The sequence below is a fragment of the Mobula birostris genome, chromosome 3 (assembly GCF_030028105.1).
Source record: "Mobula birostris isolate sMobBir1 chromosome 3, sMobBir1.hap1, whole genome shotgun sequence".
NCBI classification, from domain to species: domain Eukaryota; kingdom Metazoa; phylum Chordata; class Chondrichthyes; order Myliobatiformes; family Myliobatidae; genus Mobula; species Mobula birostris.
The window spans coordinates 182,749,634-182,777,327 of NC_092372.1; the positions used below are offsets into that span (position 1 = coordinate 182,749,634).

At 40.2% G+C, this 27,694-nt stretch overlaps 1 protein-coding gene across 3 annotated transcripts in view; it reads right to left on the bottom strand.

Annotated features, from left to right (window-relative positions):
• Nucleotides 1-945: 945 nt before the first annotated feature.
• Nucleotides 946-27,694, bottom strand: part of nsun6 (NOP2/Sun RNA methyltransferase 6) — a 34,564-nt gene continuing 7,815 nt past the window's right edge. For all 3 annotated transcript variants that reach the window (XM_072252043.1, XM_072252044.1, XM_072252045.1), the window contains exons 4-12: nucleotides 21,390-21,478; nucleotides 20,068-20,177; nucleotides 17,959-18,112; nucleotides 13,789-13,870; nucleotides 13,271-13,390; nucleotides 10,267-10,411; nucleotides 9,193-9,341; nucleotides 5,361-5,486; nucleotides 946-1,646 (exon numbers count right to left, since the gene is read on the bottom strand). In XM_072252043.1, coding sequence (XP_072108144.1) covers nucleotides 1,428-1,646; nucleotides 5,361-5,486; nucleotides 9,193-9,341; nucleotides 10,267-10,411; nucleotides 13,271-13,390; nucleotides 13,789-13,870; nucleotides 17,959-18,112; nucleotides 20,068-20,177; nucleotides 21,390-21,478 — 1,194 coding nt within the window. In that variant the 3' untranslated portion in view covers nucleotides 946-1,427. The remainder of the gene's footprint in view (nucleotides 1,647-5,360; nucleotides 5,487-9,192; nucleotides 9,342-10,266; nucleotides 10,412-13,270; nucleotides 13,391-13,788; nucleotides 13,871-17,958; nucleotides 18,113-20,067; nucleotides 20,178-21,389; nucleotides 21,479-27,694) is intronic.

The window sequence follows — 27,694 nt, forward strand, 5'->3', positions numbered from 1 at the left end:
CCCTCCCACATCCAAAGATTTTATGTATACAGTGCAGAATAGGTTGTTCCAGCTGCACCACCCAGCAATCCCCCAATTTAATCACGGAACAATTTACAATGACCAATTAACCTACCAACTGGTACATCTTTGGACTGTGGAAGGAAACCGGAGCACCTGGAGGAAATCCATGTAGTCATGGGGGGGGAACTGCACAAACTCTTTACAGAGTTGGGAGTAAGATCCAAAATAGAGAAGTAGTGCTATGCGAGGAACAAATTGTATTAGGAGATCAAAAATTGTAGAAAAGCAGAGCTAAAACAGTAATACCACAAAAAAACAAACACTTAATTAGCATTGTAGAAAGAAAAACCAGTTAACATTTTGGCTAAGTGAGCCATCCTCACAACTGAGTTCGTCCAGCATTTCTGTTTTTGTTTCAGATTCTAATTTATGTTATGTTTTCTGAAAAAGTAAGCTGGTTGCCAATAGGCTATGACTAAAGCTGCGGGGGAAGGGCTATCTATGGTTATGAAGCCAGAAATGGCAGAAGTGAGATATACTGCCTTTACAAAAGTGCATATTTCTAACCTAGCAGAAGGAACAATACTGCAGTGTAGCTCCAGTTAGGGCAAGTGGAAACCATAGTCTGATCAGTGAATAGGTCAAGCAGGAAGTAGTTGGCTTGCAAAATAACTGAGCGAATGAAAAGCTGGAAGATTGTGTGTGGAAAGGAGAAATAGATTGACAATATGTAAAAAAAACCCACCAAGGATAAGACAGGTTCATGGTTGAGTAGTGCAAATATGAAATAATGGTAAGACCAAGTGTGGCTGAAGAAAATGATAGGAAGGTGGTATGCTTTTACAGCTCATTTAGTCCTTTCAAAGAAATACTTAACATAAAAGGTTTAAATCCAAAATTTATTACAATCATAAAATGAAAGAGTGAAATATACTTCTCCATTTTAAATTACTAAAATATTAAGTTATCCTTGTTTATAAACTATAAATGAAAAAAGGACATTATGTATCTCACATTTATTCAACATTAAATTTCATTTCTGTTTTAAAGTAAAAACAGAGAAAGAGGTTTAAAATAAATGTTGTAATCCGGATTCTAAATGAAATGCAAAAGCCTCTAATGATCTTTGTCAGCACATGGTATATGATCTCAACCAACAGCTGGCATAATCCATTGCTACCATGGCAACTATGCCTTTGGTTTGCTGTCAGAGGAATAATGTACTGATGATGCTGTCATTTGAACTTTTGTTAATCAGTTTATAAAAACATATAGGGAATTATTACAATGACATGACTATACACCAGAAACATTGGGAAATCAGTTTTCATTCTTTACAATAAAAATAATATGGCCATTAAAAACATTTTATTTAATACTAATTGCTAGTAATTGTGGATTTTTAATCACAGTCCTGGTAACTGTTAGGCATCCTGCGCCTTAATAAATTTTGCAATAAAAAAGCCTATTGTGTCCTTATTGGCTAAGTTAATTAAATCAGTCATCTGACTGAAATCCATACGTGAAGAAAAAGCAAAGGTGTCCTTTACAGATACACTAGATGGATTAAATCTCTGCAGCAATTTCAACTGATCTTCTGAAAGTCCAATACTCATCATACCTCCTTCACCCAGGTGAGGGTCCTGCAGGAAGAAATGGTCACTGTAAAACATCCCACCAAATATAAACCTTAAATCTGTTTTAAAACTGTTCCTTTTAAGCAGTATCAATGTCAAGCATATGAAGAAGCCAATTAATGCTAATGAGGAAATTTTAAGTAGTTTTATAAAAAAATAATTATATTTAATTATCATACAAGATTTATTATTATGCAATAACAAGTGTAACATTGCAAAATGAGAAAATCCTATAGATACAAGGATTACTTTTTAAATAGAACAGGTGAGATATTAATTATCAATATACAACTAAGACCTTTTTAATTTTTTTTTAAGGTATCCAAACCTCTAAAGTAAATACACACACACAAGGTGTAACATCCCAAAATAGAAAATCAAGATCAGCTTAGATCCTGCTAACACTATCAATTTGGAATCACTGCCCAGAACCTTTCATTTGCCCTCAAACAATTCAATTCTTGGACTTGGCAATACCTGCTCCACGATCTCCATGAGCACAGGTGCACCAGAAAATTGTGTGCTTAGCATCCTGCCTGGTCACTTTACACTTATGGCTAAGTGCTCCAATGCTGTATTCAAGTTTGCTGATGACACCACTGTTATAGGCCGTATCAAAATTGGTTATGAATCTGCCTGAGTGGTGTCATAACAACCTCTTACCCAATGACAGCAAGACCAAAGAGCTGATTATAGACATCAGGAAAAGAAAACCAGAGGTCCATGAGTCAGTCCTCAATGGAGGATCAGAGGTGAAGAGGGTTAGCCACTTTAAATTCTTGGGTGTTATTATTTTGGAGGACCTGTACTGAGATCAGCATGCAGGTGCAATTACGATGAAAGCACAGCAGTGCCTCTCCTTCCTTACGAGTTCGCATGGCATCTAAAACCTTGACAAACTTCTCTAGATGTGTAGTGGAGAGTACATTGGCTGTATCACAGCCTGGTATGGAAACACCGAAGCCCTTAATGGAAAATCATAGATAAAGCCCAGTCCATCATGGAAAAGCCCTCCCAACCATTGAGCACATCTACGTGAAATGCTGTCGCACGAAAGCAGCATCCTTCATCAGGGGCCCCCTATCACCCAGCACATGCTCTCTTCTCGCTGCTGCCATTAGGAAGAAAGTACAGGAGCCTCAGGACACACACCATTAGGTTCAGGAACAGTTACTAACTGCCCCTCAACCATACTCTTGAACCCAAGGGAATAACTTTACTCAATTTCACTTGACCCATCATTGAAATGTTCCACAACTATTGGACTCGCTTTCAAAGACTCTTCATCTCATGCTCTCAATATTTATTGCTCATTTATTTATTATTACTATTGGTTCTTTTTTTGTTTTCTGCACTCTGAATGCCCTAGTTTACCGGTCTTCCATTGATTCTGTTATGGTTTTTTTTTTCCCCAATAGATTTGTTAAGTATAGTCACAAGTAAATTAATCTCAGGAGACATATGTACTTTGATAATAAAATTTTCTTTAAACTTTGAACTAATCAGATGAAGGAAATAAATTTTGCTGGCCAAAAGCATCCCAGAGCCAAACTATGTGGTGTGAGCAGTGTCTGGGTCTCCAAAACGAAAGTGCTTAAAATAGCCCTAAAAATGCTGACAAATGACTGCACTTTCTCCCACCACCTCTGCACCCCCCCCCCCAACCCCAAGCTTTGCTGGCTGTAATTCTGAAGGTTACTTCGAACAGTTTTCAAACATCACTGATATTCACAAACATAAAACTATCACAACTGAAAAATTAAAAGAATTACTTAAATTTTTCAAATATCTCAAGTGTTTAAGATTAACAAGGGATAAGAAGTGAGTGCTGAGAAGTAGCACTGAGGTAAAGGATCAGCTATGCATAAATATTTAAAAACATCACACTAAAGTGAAACATGAGGAATTCTGCAGATGCTGGAAATTCAAGCAACACACATCAAAGTTGCTGGTGAACGCAGCAGGCCAGGCAGCATCTCTAGGAAGAGGTACAGTCGACGTTTCAGGCCGAGACCCTTCGTCAGGACTAACTGAAGGAAAATCTAGTAAGAGATTAGAAAGTGGGAGGGGGAGGGGGAGATTCAAAATGATAGGAGAAGACAGGAGGGGGAGGGATGGAGCCAAGAGCTGGACAGGTGATTGGCAAAAGGGATATGAGAGGATCATGGGACAGGAGGCCTAGGGAGAAAGAAAAGGGGCGGGGGGGGAACCCAGAGGATGGGCAAGGAGCATAGGGAGAAAAAGGAGAGAAAGAATGTGTGTATATAAATAAATAACAGATGGGGTACGAAGGGGAGGTGAGGCATTAGTGGGAGTTTGAGGTCAATGTTCATGCCATCAAGTTGGAGGCTACCCAGATGGAATATAAGGTGTTGTTCCTCCAACCTGAGTGTGGTTTCATCTTTACAGTAGAGGAGGCCGTGCATAGACATATCAGAATGGGAATGGGATTTGGAATTAAAATGTGTGGCCACTGGGAGATCCTGCTTTCTCTGGCGGACAGAGCGTAGGTGTCCCTCGTACCCCATCCGTTATTTATTTTTATACACACATTCTTTCTCTCACTTTCCTTTTTCTCCCTCTGCCCCCTCTCACTATACCCCTTGCCCATCCTCTGGGTTTTCCCCCCCTCCCCCTTTTCTTTCTCCCCGGGCCTCCTGTCCCATGATCCTCTCATATCCCTTTTGCCTATCACCTGTCCAGCTCTTGGCTCCATCCCTCCCCCTCCTGTCTTCTATAATTTTGGATCTCCCCCTCCCCCTCCCACTTTCAAATCTCTTACTAGCTCTTCCTTCAGTTAGTCCTGACGAAGGGTCTCGGCCTGAAACGTCGACTGTACCTCTTCCTACAGATGCTGCCTGGCCTGCTGCATTCACCAGCAACTTTTGTGTGTGTTACACTAAAGTGAATTATAGACTGGCAGAGCATTCAGGTTTTGTGCTGGTATGCACCGATTGCCCAAGCAATAAATCAATTTTCAGCACCTGTATTTGCTACAAGTCATAGATAACCTCCAACAGTCTGGATCACTTTTAGTTCATGCCCTCTGTCAACGTCGAGGTTGAAGTTTGCCCTAGTAGCCTGACTTCTAGAAAGAACTCAGTACTACACTGGAATCCTCTGCCGGATGGGCAGGAAGCTGATCGTAAAATAACCAAACGGCCGCCCACAATGACTTACCTATCTTCAGATAAAAAGAAACACTGCTGCTAGTGGCTACAGAGTAACTGCTGCCAGGCTAGTTCAAAATACTCCCTAATGTCTTGCGGCAAGTCATAACAAAAAGGGACAATAAATGTCAACAGTCAGTACTAATATTTCTCTATTTCCCTAAAGTGATCAGCCTATAAACATTATTACATGTTCAGTGGCCACTTTATTAACTGCCTCCTGTACCTAATAAAGTGGCCACTGAGTATATGTTTGTGTTCTTCTGCTGGCACATCCACTTCGAGGTTCAAACCACCTTGCCTGGCACCAACAATCATTCCATGGTCAAAGTCTCTTGGACCACATTTATTCCTGACACTGTGCTTGGTCTTAACTAAACCTGAACCTCCTCACCATGTCTGCATGCTTTTATACATTCAGTTGCTGCTACACGATTGGCTAATTAGATATTTGCCTAATGAGTAGGTGTATAAGTGTATCTAGAAGAGTGGCCCTGAGTGTATTTTTTGAATAGCGTTAAGCAATGTATCTAAACACTGTAAATGATACCTGTTGATGGAGCCGTAAGCAAGGAAAAGTACTTAGTGCCCAGGCGACTTGTTCTTCATTTTCTGCCAATGTTATCGTACAGGTGCTATAGACCAAGATGCCTCCTGGCTTTAGTAACTTGACTGCCTAAGAAAATACTTCAATTAGTGAACAAATCAAATATGATCTCCATCAAAATAATCCCAATGTTAGAATTGTAACAAAAACTGATGGAAACAGTATCAGCAGACGACTGAACAGCAAAGTGAAAAGAACATTTAAATTTTTTTAAAATTATGTTGACAGAGCAGCAAACACAGACAACAAGGAAAACTGCACTCTCAGATGACTCTTCCAAAAGAATGATATGACTGTAGAACTCTTCCAGGACTGCACTGGAGTGTCAGCCTTGGTTTCTTTTTAGCTTAAGGCTCCTGAAGTGGGATTTGAACCAATTTTCTAACCTGGACTTGCGAGTGGTTTTCATAGAAAAAACATGAAAAAATATAGAAAAACCTACAACACAATACAGGCCCTTCGACCCACAATGTACTTACTTCAGAAATTACCTCGGGTTACCCACAGCCCTCTTTTTCTAAGCTCCATATACCTATCCAGGAGTCTCTTCAAAGACCCTATTGTAGCCGCCTTCACCACTGTCGCCGGCAGCCCATTCCATGCACTCACCACTCCCTGCATAAAAAACTTAACCCTGACATCTCCTCTGCACCTGCTTCCAAGCGCTTTCAACCTGTGCCCTCTCGTGTTAGTCATTTCAGCCCTGGGAAAGAGCCTCTGACTATCTACACAATCAAGCCTCTCATTATCTTATACACCTCTATCACGTCACCTCTCATCCTCCATCACTCCATATAGAATAGGCCGTTCATTCAACCTATTCTCATAAGGCATGCTCACCAATCCAGGCAACATTCTTGTAAATCTCCTCTGAACCCTTTCTATAGTTTCCACATCCTTCCTGTAGTGAGGCGACCAGAAATGAGCACAGTACTCCAGATGGGATCTGACCAGGGTTCTATATAGCTATAACATTACCTCTCAGCTCTTGAACTCAATCCCACGGTTCCTATTCCCTCACGCCTTATCCTCTTACTCTTTACATAATTGTGGAATGCCTTGGGATTTTCCTTAATCCTGTCCGCCAAGGCCTTCTCATGGCCCCTTCTGGCTCTCCTAATTTCATTCTTATGCTCCTTCCTGCTAGCCTTATAATTTTCTAGATCTCTATCATTACCTAGTTTTTTGAACCTTTCGTAAGCTTTTCTTTTCTTCTTGATTACTTTCAAATGCCTTTGTACACAATGGTTCCTGTACCCTACAATCCTTTCCCTGTCTCATTGGAACATACCTATGCAGAACACCATGCAAATATCACCTGAACATTTGTCAGATTTCTGCTGTACAGTTCCCTGAGAACATCTGTTCCCAATTTATGCTTCCAATTTTCTGCCTGATAGCTTCATATTTACCCTTACTCCAATTAAACACTTTCCTAACTTGTCTGTTCCTATCCCTCTCCAATGCTATGGTAAAGGAGATATCTCCAGCCAGAGGTCTATCACTATCACTATCTCCAAAATGCTCTCCCATTGAGAGACCAGACACCTGACCAAGTTCATTTCCCAATACCAGCTCAAGTACAACCTCTCCTCTTGTAAGCTTAACTACATACTGTGTCAGGAAACCTTCCTGAACACACCTAACAAACTTCACTCCATCTAAACCCCTTGCTCTAGGGAGATGCCAATCAATATTGGGGAAATTAAAATTCCCCATCACAACACCCCTGTCCTTACTGCACCGTTCCAGAATCTGTCTTCCCATCTGCTCCTCAATATCGCTGTTACTATTGGGTGGTCTATAAAAAACACCCAGTAGAGTTATTCAACACTCCCCATTTCTAACTTCCACCCACAAAGACTCCGTAGACAATCCCTCCATGACTTCCTCCTTTTCTGCAGCCGTGACACTCTGATCAGCAGTGCTGATCACCCCCACCTCTTTTGCCTCCCTCCCTGTCATTTCTGAAACATCTAAAGCCTGGCACTCTAAGTAGCCAATACTGCCCCTGAGCTATCCAAATCTCTAATGGCCACAACATCATAGCTCCAAATACTGATCCACGCTCTAAGCTCATCCGCCTTGTTCATGATACTCCTTGCATTAAAATATAGTCTGAGCGCATTCCTTCTCTACTACCTGCCTATCCTCCATCTCACACTGCCTACAAGCTTTCTCTATTTGTGAGCCAACCGCCCCTTCCTCCAACTCTGCAGTTTGGTGGCCACCCCCCCAGTAATTCTAGTTTAAACTCTCCCCAATAGCCTTAGCAAACCTCCCTGCCAGGATATTGGTCCCCCTTGGATTCGAGTGCAACCCATCCTTTTAGTACAGGTCACGCCTGCCCCAAAGGAGGTCCCAATGATCCAGAAATCTGAATCCCTGACCCCTGCTCCAATCCTTCAGCCACCCATTTATCCTCCACTTCACTCTATTCCTATACTCACTGTCATGTGGCACAGGCAGTAATCCTGAAATTACTACCTTCGATGTCCTGCTTCTCAGCTTCTTTCCTTACTCCCTGTAGTCTGTTTTCAGGACCTCCTCCCTTTTCCTACGTCCCTACGCTGGTACCAATATGTACCACAACCTCTGGTTGTTCACCTTCCTACTTCAGGATATCATGGACGCAATCAGAAACATCCCAGACCCTGGCACCTGGGAGGCAATCTACCGTCCGTGTTTATTTACTGCATCCACAGAATGGTTTGTCTGCCCCCTTAACTATTGAGTCCCCTATCACTGCTGCCATCCTCTTCCTTTCCCTACCCTTCTGAGCAACAGGGCCAGACTCTGCACCAGAGGTGCGGCCACTGTTGCTCCCCCCAGGTAGGTCGTCCCCCACAACAGTACTCAAACAGGAGTACTTATTGTTAAGGGGGACAGCTATTGGGGTACTCTCTAGTATCTGACTCTTGCCCTTCCCTCCCCTGACTGTTACCCGCTTATCTGTCCCCCGAGGCTCCTAGTGTGACTACTTGCCTATAGCTCCTCTCCATCACTTCCTCACTTTGCCAGACCAGACGAAGGTCATTGAGCTGCATCTCCAGTTCCCTAACGCAGTCATCCCACATCTGATACCCAGTACAGAACACCGGCCTCACAGACACACTTCCTGTTTCTATTCTTCACAGGTAACTTACCTCGCTCGACCCATCATCGCTGAAGCCCCATTGAGCCAAAGCTTTTCTACTCTGACTCCCTCTCCTCTGTCGCCCGCTCTATAAAGCTGACTTCTTTTTGAATTTCTCCCACCGGCCTAACTTGCTGACAGCCACGCAACTGCACAGTCGTGCCTCGATCAAACTGCTAAAGAAAAAACTCTCTTTTTAAATTCTTCCTGCCGGTCTAACTTGCTGACATCCACATGCCTGCGCAGTCGTGCCTCAATGAACTCCAGTTGATATCATGAAAGGAGAGCACTGGAGTTTCAGGTAACTGATTCAGATCAGAACTGCAAGTTCAATAACTTTTATGATAAATAATGGCCTAGGGAAAAAAAGGTCTCACTTTAACTTGCGGTACATTAAATGGGATAAGTGAACTTTTGGTAAAATAAAATCATATTTATTAGTCAATTACAATTGGGTATTTAAAAACAATAGATCTTTCCATAAAATCACCAAGGGGCAATGTGTAAAAGAAAATGGATTTACCTTTTTGCACTAAAATGTATAAAAGGGGTTGACTGGTGGATTTTAACAATTACAGGAAATGTAAAATTAGATGCTTATACACTGTATAGTGAGTTCAATGACATGACAGCACTTACCTCTCTAAATAGCTTTCGCTGCAGAGGCTGGTAAGAAGTGATTTCCTTTACGCTCCAGTCACAGGCCATGTTAGGTCTCTGACCTAACCCACTACAGGGCGCATCCAGGAGTACCCGGTCAAAAGTTTCTGCTGGGAATGGAGGTCCCTCTGCAATTAATTGAAAGGATTAGATTCAAGATTGTTTCCAGCATACAAGTGTAATGGAGAACAAAGTAATTGTTATTCTAGCTCCGATGCAGCACAAAGAGAAAACGCAATAAGATAAACAAAAGAGATTCTGCAAATGCTAGAAATCCAGAGCAACACACAACAAATGCAGGAGGAGCTCTATGGAAAGCAATAAGCAGTTGATGCTTCAGGCGGAGACCCATCCTAGACGGAATATGAGTTGTTGCTCCTCCACCCTGAAGGGGCGGGGGGGGGGGGGTCTCAGCCTGAAGCATCGATTATTTATTCACTTCCCTAGATACTGCCTGACCTGAATTCTGACAGCATTTTGTGTATTACTGTAAGATAAAGAGAAAATAATTAAAAATCACATACAATAGCTTATATACAGATTAAACAGTTGTATGTCCACAACTGTTTAATATCAATATTTAACTAAATTCTTAACTTTAATAACACAAATTGCAGTTAAATTTAGGAAACACAAGAAATTAATTATTTCAAATATCCCGCTGCAGTTTTTACTTAACTTTCAAATTAAATTAAAATGGATATCTGTTGATTACAGCTTTCAAAGTCACTTCTATTGTGAGATTCCTCATCATTGTCAAGCTGTCTTATAAATAGTCAAGACAAAAAGGGGATACTTTATCAACCATTATTTCTTGCCTATTCCTTTTTTTCATAGAGTATATTTTAGGCAGGACAATATAATTACAAACTGGCTGACTTATTGAAATTAACTACTAAATACTGGCCACATACTTGGCTGTTCTATAAATTATCATTTATATTCTTCACATCGTGTGCTTGCAAAAGGTATTCTGGAGAATCAAACAGCTTTATATATAAATCACATTCTCAGCATTTTCCAACACTACTCAGTGATTATTTTATTTCATACCTTGCTCATTCCAAATCCCCTCTTTTGCAAGGGCTTTAGTTCCATCATAACAAAACACTTGTATACACTTCAATTGTAAGTTCTCAGCGTTCTGCTTTATTTTTCTTACTTTATTTGCAATCTTATCAATTGCGATCACTTCACCCTGTAGAAAAAGTTGTTCCAAATTTTAGTGAAATAATAGTATTTTTCTGTATCGTACAGTATTCATTATTTCAAGGACAAAAGCAAAAGGCATAAAAAGAGCTTCAGTTACTGTTTCAAGTATAACACAGATTCAAATTGAATTTCAGGTTTCTTCTACTGATCAAAGTATTCATTGAAAATCAAGACTTGAAAGGTGTGGATTAGGAACAATGCTTTGCAAACTCCACATCTCACACAGACCAGCGTGGAAAGATGACGCTTAAACTTGGAAAAATACTAAGTTCTTGGAAATGATAATTAAGAGTAAATAATTCCAAAACGTTTGTGTAATTTTGATAGACAATCTGACAATGGTCCCATGACAAAGAAGAGTTTAACTTGTTAAAGAAAATATACCTTCACAACTAAATTAACAATCTTGCCAAGAAAATGGAATATACAATGCTATATTATGGATTATTCAATTTCATTTCAATGAATAATGAATCAATACGTAGAAAAACCAGGTACCTATGCAAGTAGCCTAGAGTCTGTGATTTTCTTGTCATATTCTCTTTGCTTCATAAGTGCTGACGATAGAAAAGCCCAGGTATATAAAAAAGCATCCAATATCCTTGCAATGCCCAGCACTGTCAATCGTGCAGAAGCAGATTCTAGATTGCCCAAGGGGTCTATTCCAATGTTACCTGAAAGGGACTTATTCCCATGGAATCAAATGCTGAGAATGCTCAGGTTTCCTTCAGTATTATACTTGCCCTGTGGTCTCTCTCATTTGGACACAATAATCACAATGGCCACTCACTTCTACCAATCTGCTTACCCTACTGGTCTAACAATTCATCCACTATCCATCTTATGCTGTCCACACGATCCAATTCCCTAATCCTTCTGACTAATGACCCCTAATGCCACCATCCCATTGATCCTTGACCTTTTCTTTCCACTAAAAGCCCTTTTGATCACTAACCCCTTTTATTCTCTCCCCCACATCCTTTTCCCCTGCTCTAACAGCTCTTTGGCCTGATCCTACTTAATTTTGCAGTGGTTAGCTCACTGTATACCAAGCTTCACCTAATTTGACCAGTGCATTTCAAATTCAAAGTGATATATTTTTTCTAAACACAAGAGATTCTGCAGATGCTAGAAATCCAGAGCACCACACACAAAATGCTGAACAAACTCAGCAGGTCAGGCAGCATCTATGAAAATGATGTTTCGAGCCGAGATCCTTCATCAGGACTGAAAAGGAAGAGGGAAGACACAAGAATAAAAAGGTAGAAGGAGAGGAAGGAGGACAAGCTAGAAAGTGATAGGTGAAGCCAGGTAGGTGGAGAAAGAGGAATCTGATAGGTGAGGAGAGTGTACCATGGGAGAAAGGGAAGGAGGAGGAGCACTGGGGAGGTGATAGGCAGGTGAAGAGAAGAGGTAAGAGGCCAAGTGGGGAATGAAAGAAGAGGAAAGGGAAAAGGAAAAGGAAAAATCTATGTTCATACCACCAGGTTTGAGATTTCCTAGATGGAATATGAGGTGTTGCTCCACCTGAGACTGGCCTCATTGTAGCAGAAAAGGCCATGGACCAACATGTTGGAACGGGAATGGGGATAGGAATTTGAATGATTTTTTTCGAAGAACAATGCACCACAACAAAGTTCAATTCTAATCATAGGGAATACAAACTTTAACATGCAAACAATTACTAAGTAACTTAAATGAATATCTGAAACCAAACTATACTAACTTAAGATCATTACATCTGAAGAGCTGAGATGTAAAGCCACAACTTCGATAGAGTTTTCCTTTAACCATCCTTAGTTCATAATCAACAGTATAAAAATTTAATACATTACTCAAAATTCTACCTCAATTTTGCTGGAGGCCTGATGGTAAAATTAAAATTCTCAGCTGCACATAGCTGACATTTATACAGAACAGCACGGTAACAAGCCCTTGGGTCCATGTGTCTGATCCGACCATGATGCCAATCTAATTAATCCCATTTGCCTGCATATGGTCTGCATCCCTTTATTCACAGCCTGTTGTTGGCCTGTCTCATTGCCTCTTAAACATTGCTATTATATCTGCTTCTGCCACCGCTCCTGATCAGTGACAGAAAATGTGATTTTCAGGTTGACAAACTGTTAACTAGTGGGGTGTTTCCCTTATTGTATTGTATTTGCCAGATCACTGTCAACGTGCTTAAATCATACATGACCTAATAGGGCTCGAAAGGATCAGTTTTGAATGTTGTTGTCAGCCTGAGAGGGCAGGTGCTGGACATGCTTCAGCAGTCAGCTCCTCACAATCTTCCCAGCTCTCAGACCGAGAAGCCTGTCTACTGTTTGAACTGAGTTAAACCTAGTGCATGCACATCATTCTCCTATTTAATGAATGAGAGGCACTGGCTAACAGAAGGCATACAGTCACACATGTTAAATCATGAACATACAAAGCTTTTCCTATTTAGGACTATGTGCTGAGGAAGACTACTCTGGTTCTGCCTGTACTGCTGCTCACCACTGGCAACTCCTTCCCAATCACCAAACCTGATTTTTGTTATACACAGCAGTCCAGCCTAACTGCAGCAATCTTTACCAGGTTCGCGATTGTTATTGCCCATCTCACCCTCTTGACTCAAAGACCATGGACTACAAACTCAACTGTCAAATCTTACTTGACCATTGAAAACTTTACCAATACTGCTTGTCTACACTGATCATTCTACAAAAGTAAGTTTTAAAGTAAACAATTACACACAATGGGCTGGACTTAATTGAGTACATTTTTCATTAAAATTGCATTTATTAGTTTTTCTAAACTGTATTCTACCAGGGCAGATATTTGTTTTGTTTTGCCTTACCTTATCTTTCATTAATGCTGCAATATGAGTAGTTTTTCCACCAGGACCTGCACACAAATCTAAGATGCGCTCTCCAGGTTTAGGATCCAACACGTGGCTCACGACCACTGATGGTAAGTTCTGAATATTAAGAAAAACACATCACTCCATATATCATAATACTTCTCAAGTACCTTAAAATAAGGATCTCCAAACCCTAACAAAGCAGTCCACGATTTATATCGGAAAAGAACTGAAAGGTACTTTTCACACCACTCTCAGAAAATGTAAAAATCATTTAAAATAAAACGAATACCACTATGAATAAGCTATAATTCATTATAGACAGATGCAGTACAAACACAGTTGCTAGCAAACCAGAAGCCATCTTTAATCCTAGAAAGCAAAACTGGAATGGAATGCAATATTACAAGATTGAAAAAGATTTGTAATAACATTACAGAAAATCCTGAGGAGAATCCTAGAAGCATATGCCTTTTTCAAAATCTATACCAGTATAGATATAAGTACAGATATACCTGTAAAAACAGAAAGCTGTTCATTAGGTTGTCAAACGATGGGGTAACATAGACAGGTTCAGTCATTCTGACTCCCACACCCCTGAAAATGAATAACCAAATAAAATTTAAAACACATATAAATAAATACACATTTTTAATTTTTTTTATTGAGACACATTGCAGAGTAGACTCTTCTGGCTCTAAATATATATATTTATATTTACAATGCTTCTGGCAGTGCATTCCAGACCTCCACCACTCTCTGTGTAAACAACTTGCCTCACACATCTTTGTATTTTCCATCTCTGGCCATAAATACACGCTCTGCAGTAATAGGCATTTCAATCCTGGAAAAATATGTCTCCTCTGTCTACACCTTGCATAATTTTATAAACTTTTATCCAACCTCCCCTCAACCGCTCTAGAGAAAACAGGTCAGCTTGTCCATCCTCTCCTCATAGCACAGGTCCTCCAAACAAGGCAGCACAGTGGTAAACCTCCTCTGTATCCTCTCCAATTCTCCATATCCTTCCTATAACGAGGTGAACAGAACTGAACACAAATCTATATAAGTGTCATCAGGACGAAAGGTCTTGATGAAGAGTCTCAGCCCAAAATGTTGACTGTTTATTCTATAAAAGCTGCCTGACCTGCTGAGTTTCTCTAGCATTTTGTGTGTTATTCTGGATTTCCAGCATCTTCAGAATCTCATGTTTAGAATCAGGTTTATTATCACTCTTATATGACATAGAATTTGTTGTTTTGCAAGAGCAAAATACACACATAACTACTGCAATAAAAAGGAATAAGGTTCATGGACCATTCAGATTTTATTACAGTAGGTATGACCTCACTCAACTGTGGTACTCTTACATTATAGAATTGCAACTTTCTGCTCCTACCATCACTAGCACATAGCACTGAGATCCTTGAATCACAGGGAGGCAGTAATGTGCTCAGCAGAATGTTTGTGAGAGTCCACCTAACAATAGCAGTACTGAGGAGGGGGCAAGTGATTCTGAAATGAAATAGGATTGGCAATCTTATTCTGTGGACCTATTCCACAAATTGTTGTTATGGAGTACAGTATAGAAGATGGAATGGAGGGGATGGCGGTGATTACAAGACAAGGTGTTTATGAGAGAGCGAGAGAGAGTGATATTGTGTGTGTGTGTGTGTGTGTGTGTGTTGTGATAAAATGCCATGTGTGGAAATGGAACAAAGCAGATATTTGGAGAGGAGTTCCCAAGTCAAAGTCATCCAGCATTGAAACGGGCCTTTCAGCCCACCAAGTCAATACTAATAGTCAAGCACCCATTTACACTCATTTCATTTTATTCATTCCACATTCCTTTCAATCGACTCCCACCAAATTCTGCTGCTTATGTACATACCAGGGGAAATTTATAGTAGCCAATTAATCTACCAACATCCACTTCTTTGGGATGAGGGAGAAAGCCAGAGGGCCAGGGGAAGTCCCACTTGGTCACAGCGAAAATGTGCCCGAGATGTGGCCCTAGAACTGAGGTAGCAGCATTACTAGCTATGTCACTGGGCAGTCCTAAGTTACGCAACACTAAGTATAACATAACATAGGCAGCCTTTAACAATGGTGATGATTATGCGTGACACCTCAATTATATAGAGGTTGCACTGCATTTGGATTTTATGTAGTGTGATCAATGTTTCAAATTATGGAATATCCTATTTCAGATTTACCTGGCAAAATGGTCACTGATTTAGTGCCATATTCCCGGGTATTAGCTTTCCATATTTGTGCAAGCATCACTGAAGCAAATACTAAGGTGGCCAGAAGAGTGCACAAGTCTATTGACATGGGCCAAAAATTTAAATATTAGATAAAAAAACAAGAAAGGCAGCAGTACGTGTCAATTGCTAACTGATACAATTAAAATGATTTGACTCTGCATATATTAAAAAAATTGATCAAGTTAGAGACTATGTGAAAATGAAAGTTTATTTGGTCATTGGCAACAAGAATTGTTCATTTAACTATGATGACAGAGAAATTCCTTACATTGTGGAATCAATAAACCGTACAAAAGGAAGGATCAGTTCGTGGAGACACTGCACAGATAGAGCTTGGTCTCCGCATGAAAACATGGACTGGATTGAAGGAAAATATGCCAAACCTAACAGAAGTTAGCTATGAGAGTACTCCCTCGCATTCAGAAGCATCAAGATATAGGGTAACAAGAAAGGAGCTTAAGAAGGGGCTGAGAAGAGCAAGAAGGGGGCATGAGAAGGCCTTGGCGAGTAGGGTAAAGGAAAACCCCAAGGCATTCTTCAATTATGTGAAGAACAAAAGGATGACAGGAGTGAAGTTAGGACCGATTACAGATAAAGGTGGGAAGATATGCCTGAAGGCTGTGGAAGTGAGCGAGGTCCTCGATGAATACTTCTCTTCGGTATTCATCAATGAGAGGGAACTTGATGACGGTGAGGACAACATGAGTGAGGTTGATGTTCTTGAGTATGTTGATATGAAGGGAGAGGAGGTGTTGGAGTTGTTAAAATACATTAGGACAGATAAGTCCCCGGGGCCTGATGGAATATTCCCCAGGCTGCTCCACGAGGCAAGGGAAGAGATTGCTGAGCCTCTGGCTAGGATCTTTATGTCCTTGTTGCCCACAGGAATGGTACCGGAGGATTGGAGGGAGGTGAATATTGTCCCCTTGTTCAAAAAAGGTAGTAGGGATAGCCCACGTAATTATAGACCAGTGAGCCTTACATCTGTGGTGGGAAAGCTGTTGGAAAAGATTCTCATCGAGATAGGATCTATGGGTATTTAGAGAATCATGGTCTGATCAGGGACAGTCAGCATGGCTTTGTGAAGGGCAGATCATGTCTATCAAGCCTAACAGAGTTCTTTGAGGAGGTGACCAGGCATATAGATGAGGGTAGTGCAGTGGATGTGATCTACATGGATTTTAGTAAGGCATTTGACAAGGTTTCACATGGTAGGCTTATTCAGAAAGTCAGAAGGCATGGGATCCAGGGAAGTTTGGCCAGGTGGAATCAGAATTGGCTTGCCTACAGAAGGCAGAGAGTCGTGGTGGAGGGAGTACATTCGGATTGGAGGGTTGTGACTAGTAGTGTCCCACAAGGATCGGTTCTGGGACCTCTACTTCTCGTGGTTTTTATTAATGACCTGGATGTGGGGGTAGAAGGGTGGGTTGGCAAGTTTGCATACGACACAAAGGTTGGTGGTGTTGTGGATAGTGTAGAGGATTGTCGAAGATTGCAGAGAGACATTGATAGGATGCAGAAGTGGGCTGAGAACTGGCAGATGGAGTTCAACCCAGAGAAGTGTGAGGTGGTACACTTTGGAAGGACAAACTCCAAGGCAGAGTACAAAGTAAATGGCAGGATACTTGGTAGTGTGGAGGAGCAGAGGGATCTGGGGGTACATGTCCACAGACCCCTGAAAGTTGCCTCACAGGTAGATAGGGTAGTTAAGAAAGCTTATGGGTAGTTAGCTTTCACAAGTCGAGGGATAGAGTTTAAGAATCGTGAGGTAATGATGCAGCTCTATAAAACTCTGGTTAGGCCACACTTGGAGTACTGTGTCCAGTTCTGGTCGCCTCACTATAAGAAAGATGTGGAAGCATTGGAAAGGGTACAAAGGAGATTTAACAGGATTCTGCCTGGTTTAGAGAGTATGCAATATGATCAGAGATTAAGGAAGCTAGGGCTTTACTCTTTGGAGAGAAGGAGGATGAGAGAAGACATGATAGAGGTGTACAAGATAATAAGAGGAATAGAGTGGATAGCCAGCGCCTCTTCCCCAGGGCACCACTGCTCAATACAAGAGGACATGGCTTTAAGGTAAGGGGTGGGAAGTTCAAGGGGGATATTAGAGGAAGGTTTTTCACTCAGAGAGTGGTTGGTGCGTGGAATGCACTGCCTGAGTCAGTGATGGAGGCAGATACACTAGTGAAATTTAAGAGACTACTAGACAGGTATATGGAGGAATTTAAGGTGGGGGGTTATATGGGAGGCAGGGTTTAAGGGTTGGCACAACATTGTGGGCTGAAGGGCCTGTACTGTGCTGTACTATTCTATGTTCTATATATGGTTTAATTTTTGTTTAAAACTGAAAAATGTTTCTTCAGATTGAAGAAGGTAACATCATACAACGTCACATAATATTTGTAAAATACTTACCTTAAAGTACAACTTGAGCAAAATATTTCATTGCGGCTCAATTCAGCAATTCCATTTCCTACAAATACTTTTGCTCCTTTATATTCCTTTGCACCCCTTTTGCATTTTCCATGAATATCAGAATACACCGAAACAGTATCACCAGCTTTCATTACTGAAATACAAAAAAATGTTAATTTTATAATCTGTATCTATTGTCCAGTCAAATAAACAGAAAATATAATTAAGACCCAGGGTCAAGGAACAGTTATTTGAGAAACAAGGATACAGTTAAAGAACATTTATCAATAATCACGAAAGTACTATATCATAAAGAAATTCAGACTTCATCTGTCTTTACACCTCGGACTTCAACTACTGCACAGAGTCTTGTCATCTTCAGAAGTTTTTGGATGACTCTGCCATAATTGGATACATCAGCAAGGGAGATGAGGCTGAGTACAGGGCTACGGTAGGAAACTTTGTCACATCGTGTGAGCAGAATTATCTGCAGCTTAATGTGAAAAAGGCTAAGGAGCTGGTGGTAGACCTGAGGAGAGTTAAGGTACCGGTGACTCCTGTTTCCATTCAGGGGGTCAGTGTGGACATGGTGGAGGATTACAAATACCTGGGGATATGAATACACAATAAACTGGACTGGTCAAAGAACACTGAGGCTGTCTAGAAGAAGGGTCAGAGCCATCTCTATTTCCTGAGGAGACTGAGGTCCTTTAACATCTGCCAGACGATGCTGAGGATGTTCTACCAGTCTCTGGTGGCCAGTGCTATCATGTTTGCTATTGTGTGCTGGGGGGCAGCAGGCTGAGGGTAGCAGACACCAGCGGAATCAACAATCTCATTCGTAAGGCCAGTGATGTGGTGGGGATGGAACTGGACTCTCTGACGGTGGTGTCTGAAAAGAGGATGCCATCTAAGTTGCATGCCATCTTGGACAATGTCTCCCATCCACTACATAATGTACTGGGTGGGCACAGGAGTACATTCAGCCAGAGACTCATTCCACCAAGATGCAACACAAAGCGTCACAGGAAGTCATTCCTGCCTGTGGCCATCAAACTTTACAACTCCTCCCTTGGAGGGTCAGACACCCTGAGCCAATAGGCAGGTCCTGGACTTATTTCATAATTTACTGGCATAATTTACATATTACTATTTAACTATTTATGGTTTTATTACTATTTATTATTTATGGTGTAACTGTAACGAAAACCAATTTCCCCCGGGATCAATAAAGTATGACTATGACTATGAAATTCATATTAACCTAAAATTAAAATGTTTAAGGGCAGTATTTAATCTTTGTAAATTACTGCAAGTCACTCTGATATCCCACCCACCCAACTCTGGGATATCAGAACCACTTTTTTTCCCCAATCACATTTTGATTAGCAATATTAGTAAGCCACTGAAAATATCTTTGGTATTTGGAAACGTATATAAAGAGAGAACCCTAGTGGATACATACAGGACATAGGAAAATATCTGATTTGAACGAAAGGAGCAGGAAAATGGGGACGGGGTGGAGGGGGGGAGAGAGACAGAATTCATTTAAATTTGATATTTTGAGTTACTTACATTTTAGGAGCTTGCTAGTGTTGCAAAGCTCCATATAATGTGACAGAAATAACTTGATAGGATACGTTGCTTTCTAGGATGTTCTTTTGCCTTACAATTCCAATTAATGATTAATTGATTATAAATTGTACACCATTATTGCAGATTAACAATATGTCATACTACAACTTAATAGTTTATACTCATCAATAACTATTTCTAGTATCCCTGATAAGTAGGTAAATAGAGTTTGGGATACATTATTGAGCAATGCAATCCAGTAAATCTTTGGGTAAAACCCCTAATCCGGTTAAATACTACTCTAAATCACTCAGATTGCTTGAGACATCACTGAAATTGCTTTAATTGCCCTCAGACCGCATAAATTGCCTCATGGTACTTAATTACCATTGATTGCCTCCTTGTGCCAGGATAAACACCTTAACCAGATTAGGCCCCCTTCAAAAATGTCAACATTCCTGTTACCACCACTTCAGGTGAATGTACACTCCAGCATGTAGAATTAAAATGAGAAATAAAAAGAAAGCAACTCACGTGTTGGAGCTGAAAGAATGCCAGGAATAAAAACGTGTGCTCCTCGGAGTACTGCATTCCCACATTGAGCTCCCACAATCACTTCAAAGGAATGTCTTTGCAGATTTTCCCTGGAGAATTGAATTGAACTGACTTTATTACTTACATCCTTCATATACATGAGTAAAAATCTTTACGTTATGTGTCCGTCTAAATGTGCAATGTGCAATTTATAGTAATTTATAATAAATAGTATGTACTACAGGACAGTCAATATAATATAGAAATACAATTATATCAGCATGAATTAATCAGTCTGATGGTGTGGTGGAAGAAGTTGTCCCAGAGCCTGCTGGTCCTGGCTTTTATACTGCGGTACTGTTTCCCAGATGGTAGCAGAACAGTTTTCAAATAATGTTCATACTGATACCTATACAACAACAGGCCCATTGATCCACCATGTCTACACTCTCAGTTATTTGGCCCATAACCTGTTATTCTTGGTAATTCATAAGCCCATTCAGATATTTCTTAAATTTGTGAAGCCATTAACCTTCACCTCCTTCTCCGTTATTGCATTCCAGATTACCAACAGCATACAAATGGTAAAAGTCATCCTCAGATCCAGTGTACTAATTAACATTTGTTCAAGTTCCTACACTTCCATCCTTTTACATTGGAGGTTGAATTTCCTGATATGACTGGTTGTGATGGGAGATGAAGATACTGACGTGAGGAAGCGACGTAGAAGAAAGGAAGAGAAAGAGATGAGGCAGGAAGGTAAAAAAAAAAAGACTAGGCAAAGCAGGGAATGAGGATTTTAAAATAAAATGAGTGAGAGAAGGTTAGGAAGACTTTTTAGCCTTGGTACAGTTACCAGTGGTAAAAATGTGATGAATTAGGAGTGATCAAGAGGCCAGGATTAACAATTCAAAGGGCTTTAAGTCTTAAAGTAGGTTAGGAAGAAATCATGGAGAAATTTCAAGAATTTTGAAAAATGAGATATTACTTCCTATCATCATATGGGAGCCCAAGCATGGGAGGATGAACCCTGGGCACCCTCCCAAGACTATGGTCAACACGCTCCTAGAAGACAGCGGCGCGGCTAACGTAGATGAACTGAACACACTGATGAGGGACAGGGAGAAGTGGAGGGTCCGTCATCATGCCCGACGCCGGCCCCCGAGGCCTGAGTCAACGTAGTAGTAGTAGATATTACTTACCTGAAAGTCAATAAGGCATTAAAAAATACAGATTGAGTGAAGAAAATCAAACAAGTAACAAACCAACGTTAATTGACATTGGATACCAAATACCATTTTAAAATAATCATATTTACTCACCTGGGACCAATATTAGGAATTAAAATAACATCTGGAAGGTTTGGATGCTGTAATATTGGAATATCATCCACAGGGTGTCCTTTAAATTCCTGCAAAATAGACATTTTAAGAAATTGTAGCACTTATTGCCAAGCACCAAATTCCACCAAATATCTTAAATGTTTTGGAATATAAATAATTAGCAATGATCATATATACCACAACCTCCTACTAACTTATTTTGCTCTTCAAAAGAATCTTAGAATGTCAGCACAAACAGACCGCTCAGCCCACCAAGTCTTTTGACTTTCCCCATATTACCAACTACACTATTCCTGTACTCAGCAGTCACAATATGGACCCTGCCACAATGAACTCCAATTGTAAAATGGATAACTACTCTTTGAAAAAACACTGTCCTGTCCATACACATGACTATGGTTACCTGTCATTATTTAATTTGATTAACTTGTTATTCCATTATACTGTCGTTACAATGTTAAAAAAAAGCACATTTCAAAACAATACAAATTTCAAACTAGAAGCGGTATTTCCTCAACCATTGTAAAATTAAATCCTTAAGAAATGCTCTGGCAGGATACACCTTTGCGTTATGCTCGGAAGACTTAAACAAAAGATTAAGCAAAATATGATTTTTAAGAAGCAAATATGGACAAGTTATATAAATTGGTCTGGATTCCACTGATCATCATCTATTCTATCCTGTTGTCTCATTGCAGTCTCTCTCACTGTAAAAATTTTATATTTGAAAAAAATATGTTGCAGGACAAATTTCAGAACGAAAATATCAGAGGCAAAGTAATTAGCTAAACTTTTGAAAGCTCTTGTACTATGAAGAGAATAGCTTTCTACCGTGATTCAATTATCTTCATGATGATCCCCTTGTATTTTTAATCTTCTAAAATACTGCCCTGAGCTAATGTATTTTCATCTCTGAGACTTTGTCCATGCAAAATGCCTCAAGATGTAATGGTCAGCAATAACATTTATTGTTACCGCCTTATAATTCTAGTGAAGGAACAGCAGAAACTTAAGATACTAAGACTCTGAAATTATTGCATGGCATAATTTTGCATTTCAGACAGACTGCTTACATTTGTTTTCCTCCATTAAACAAATGCTCTATATAGATTATAATATAATATAATCTGGATGTGCTGAAAATTAACCACTTTAACTGACCCTTCTGTATTATTTATTAAATGTACTTTTTACATATATATTGAAAGTTTCAAGCAATATAATGATTTTACAATCCACTTGAGAAAACATCTGCAAGTGAAAAAGGACAGAACAGTACAATGTCCAACTCACAGTTAAGACAAAATCAAGTGCATTCTCTTTATCTTTGCACTTCTATGTATGTCATGTAATTCTAAGTGTTAGATTTTGATTGCTGTTTTGCAATAATATCCACATTCAGGTAGAAGCAGTAAATTTGTAACAATTAAAAGAATGTACCCGCGGAAAATTCTATTCTATTGTAGCACATATATAAATAAAACGGTAATTTTCGATCACGACTAATGTCCTAAAACACTGATGGGCAATTTCTCAACGTCTGACACTGCTAACAAGATTTATTGCAGCAATGAGATTCCACTTTCCGCTGGAGCTCACAAATGATTAAAATGCATGCAGCTGGGCTGACACCTGTTTGGGTAACCAGACGTTGTTTAATAATCAATCTTTTGGCAACAAATGCCGGTGGCTCACTTCCCTGTAGTGTTCTGGTAAACCAGCAAAAATTACTGGGACATTTATTAATAGTAGCCAGTTTTACTGAAAGATCTTGGAATGTTGTGAATTCCCACTGTTTTTAGGACAGTTCGGAGTTTAATTACTTCTCACAGAATGTTCTTTTTAATATTTTACATAAAGTAAAATGTTAGCAGTACTTTGACCTCACCTGGTGCCTCAACACCAACCCTTTTAGCCAAGAAAACAGAGTCCCCACTTCTTAAGGAGATTGAAGTGAGCAAGGCTCCTCCCTCTCCCTGCCCCCAATTCTAACCAATTTTTAACAATTGAGTATCCTGACTTTCTGCCTCGCTGTCTGCTACAAGAATCGCAAGGTATATGACGGCAAGGCCCTACAAAAGATTGCAAGGACTGCTGAGAGGATCATCGGGGTCTCTCTTCCACCTGTCAGAAGAGCCGTATACACAGGGCCCTCAGCATTGTTAATGATTTCTCCCATCCATCTAGCAATCTCTTTGCTCCCGTACCATCAGGCAAGAGGTTCTGTAGTATTAGGACAAGGACTAAACAGGGATGGGAAACAGCTTCTTCCCCCAGGCCATGAGACTACTGAATTCCCTGCCACTACCCAGGTCACATCACACATGAAACACCAGTAATGTATACCGTTTACTATTTGACTTGTGTCGTAAATGCACCTTATTATTTGTCAAGTTATGGAACGTAGAATAGTACAGCACAGTACAGGCCCTTCGGCCCACAACGTTGTGCCAACCCTTAAACCCTACTTCCCATATAACCCCCCCACCTTAAATTCCTCCATATAGCTGTCTAGTAGTCTCTTAAATTTCACTAGTGTATCTGCCTCCACCACTGACTCAGGCAGTGCATTCCACGCACCAACCACTCTCTGAGTAAAAAATCTTCCTCTAATATCCCCCTTGAACTTCCCACCCCTTATCTAGCTACACGGCATGGTACCATGAAGTCCTAGCTTTCATCCAGTGTTGTGTTAGCTAACAGTAGACACATCAGTAACAGCTATCAGTTTCATCAATCTTGTGATATGAAGACGACAAAAAAAATTGATTCAAGTTGGCAACCTTCGATGAGAACAGGGAATATTAGAAATTACATGTTTTAAGTTGCAGTGTGGAAGAAAACAAAGAAAGTGCCTGTGATAGGGTGGAAATCATAATACTCTTTGCATCAGCCAATCTTCTATTCAAGCTAGTATCCTTTCTGTAATATCTTACCTTGTTAAGCAGCCTCATGTGTGGCACCTTGTCAAAGGCATACATTACCTTACATGTATAGGGTTGAATGATGATAAACTTGAACTTGGTAAACAGGATCATAGTCTACAAATTTTATAATTCAATTGCAGTTAAAATAATCTCCTGACAACTTTTAAGTTAATCAATCAAATATAGACTTGATCCAGGCTTAGAAATGGCAGTAAATGGTGACCTGCTTACTATCAAGTACAAGCTCATCAGTGCACTACTCCTATAGCCAAAAATTACTGTTAATTCTATAATGGAATGTGAAAGTCTCACAGACTGGCCAGTTACTGTTGTCTGAACTAATTATTTTTGTGGCAGCAGTGGTGCCACCTCCTTGAACCAGTACAGTTTTCCAAAGAAGATACCCCAAAGAGATTTTACACAAGGTAACACTGAAGTAGCAGCAATATCAGCAACAACAATACCAATCAGGATATAGTCATAGTCATACTTTATTGATCCCGGAGGAAATTGGCTAAATATCGTGTGACTTGGAGATAAATCTGAACATAGAACAGCACAGCACAGGAACAGGGCCTTCATTTCACCATGTCTGCACTGGCACAGTTCCAGTGTCTAACTAATCTCACCACCCTGTGGACCATCTCACGGTCCATAGCTGTTTCTTCCCTGTCTGCTCACACGTCTGTCTAATTCCCTCTTAAACATTTCTATTGTATCCATTTCTACTATCTCCACTAGCAGGGCATTCAAGGCTTCTACCACTCTGTGTAAAAAAAGAAACTCGTTGTGCTTCTGGTATTTGACATTTCCACCCAGGTAAAAAAAAACTATCGACTCTATCCGTTACTCCCAGAATCTTATATAATTTGTTCAAGTGATGTTGTTTGCATTTGTCATCTGCCCTTCTCCTAGGTGCAGAAATTACTGGTTTGTTGAAGTAGGCTTGCCAAATAACTGCAGAGTGCTTTGGAGATGAAACACAATGTAGCCCACATGCACCAACAATGGAGGAAGGAAATAGCTGGAGTGGTGGATGGGATGCAATCAGCTGAGATGCTTTGTCCTGCACTCTGACATTCCTGAGTGCTCGAGGCTGCACCTGTCCAGGCAAGTGGAGACTATTCCGTCACTCATCTGACACTTTGTGGATGTTGGAAAATCTTCAGAAAATTAGGCACTCACAACTATAGAAGTAACATCTCACTGCTTTTTCAGCTGTGGTATTTATATGGCAGGTCTGAATAAGCTATTAGGGCATATCTTTGAAGCTCAGAATCATTTAGGCACTAGTGAAAATTTTAAAATTTAAAAAAATAACTTAAGCAAAAACTTTGAAACATTTAAAAGCAATATGAATTAACTATAGAAATCAAACGTTCCAGATGCTGAAAATGCAAAATAAAAATATTACTGGAAGCTCTCAGCAGGTCCGTCAGTATCTGCGGAAAGACGTTAATTCTCCATTCCATTCCAACCTACCTGTAGATTATTTGAACAAGGTCTAACGCAAACTTGAGGAAAAGCACCTCATTTTCATTTGAGCACACTGCAGAGTTCTGAACTTGATACTGAGTTCTACAACTTCAGCTAATTTGCTGTCTGTCTGTATCTGAACTGGCTAGCCAATCTGTGATGTTGCCTCAATTTTCTTTCTGCATTAGCACAGATGGACCAGCTCAGATATCCCACAGCTCTCTATCCTGTAATGATTAAGTATTTCTGTGTGTTGTGTGTCTCTAACTGCCCTCATCCCATAACTTCTATATTTTTTGCTCAGATTCTCTACATCTAGCTTCCACCATTATCTCTACAAGCTATTTTAAAGCTTATTACCGCCCAATTCCAGATGCTGCGGTTGGAAACATCTGCGACAATGGGGTCCAAGCCTTCAAGAGTCAAGTGCACAAACACCTATCATCTCTGGGAGGGAAGTCACATGCTCCTTTATAAGCTATCGTGAAGGGGACCAGGATGGCAATGCTTGGTTATTGGTAGGTAGGGTTAATACCTGACTTTCAAGAGCACTTGTGAGTTATGTTCCGGCTGGACTTTGTCCTTAAACTGCTGGAGAACAGTGCGGAAAGAACAAGTGCTGTTTTCTCCCGGTAGGGATTAGTTTTTAGTTCTAAGTACTCTTGCCACGTTTTGTCACCTTGCAACCTTATCCTTCAATCTCTTTGAATTATGAAGGACAGCACGTGTATAGATGTCTCTCTCCAGCAGACCTCATCATGATCATCAAAACTCCAGTATTTCTACTATTTTTTTAATGTTTCTTAATTTTTCATATGATTTTTTTTGTGTTCTATCGCTGAGCAGCAGTGAACCATCTGATCGGCCTATCAGAGTTCCCCCTGGAAACTAGTTGACTTGATCAGCATTTCTAATCTGGCTATTGTTCACGATTGCTCTTAATAAAAAAAAAATTCTTGCCTCAACTTATCAGAGATATTCCCTTTGTCCTGCAATTTAAAAACAACTTGTTTCTCAGTTTTGATGAAAGGCTTTCACCATGAAACATTATCTGTTTCTCCTTCTACAGATGATGCCTATTCTCTTGTGTTCATGCCGCATATTTTATTTAAATTAACTGCCGTGTATCCTAGTCCCTTGCAGTCTGGTTTGCACGTGCATGCATGTATTGTTGTGAGAAATTCCTACAATGTTGCACTCCCTCTGCTGGATTTCATGAAAAATCAAGCACAGTTGACCTTCACTAATCTAACTACCTGTAATCTGGTTCCTTCGATAATCTGGCACTGATTTCAAATTTTCCACATTACTGTAATTTCAAATTTCCCGGGCGACCGTACCAATCTGCTGTGCATTGTTTTGGTTGCGCTAGATCTTTTCACGTGTTGGTGCACTCTTGTAAGCACAGACAGGTGACTCCTGCTTGTTTTCCTGCATTTATTAATATCATTGGCTCTTTTTTAGCCCCAACTATGGCCCCAGTGAGTAAAGGAAATGCACCTCATGCTGTGAAGCAAAAACACTGCACATTATCTATTAATGATAAGGTTGAACTCTTGAAAAAACTGGACAGTGGTGTATTGCTGAAAAGCTTATGCGAGTGTTACAACATTGGCTCTTCCACAGTGTACGATATAAAGAAGCAGTAAGAAAAACTGCTACATTTTTTTGCTGATAGTAGCTCGAAGAAGCAATGTGCATAAGTAAAACAATGAAAGACAGAAGAAGTTCGGAACTAGATAAAGTGCTGATAACGTAGTTTAATCTTCGTGTAAGAGAAGGTGTTGAACTAACTGGAGATTTGGTAAAGGAACAAGCAAAAGTGTTTCATGAAGAACTAGGACTAGATTATGAGTGTGACTATAGCGAAGGCTGGCTTCA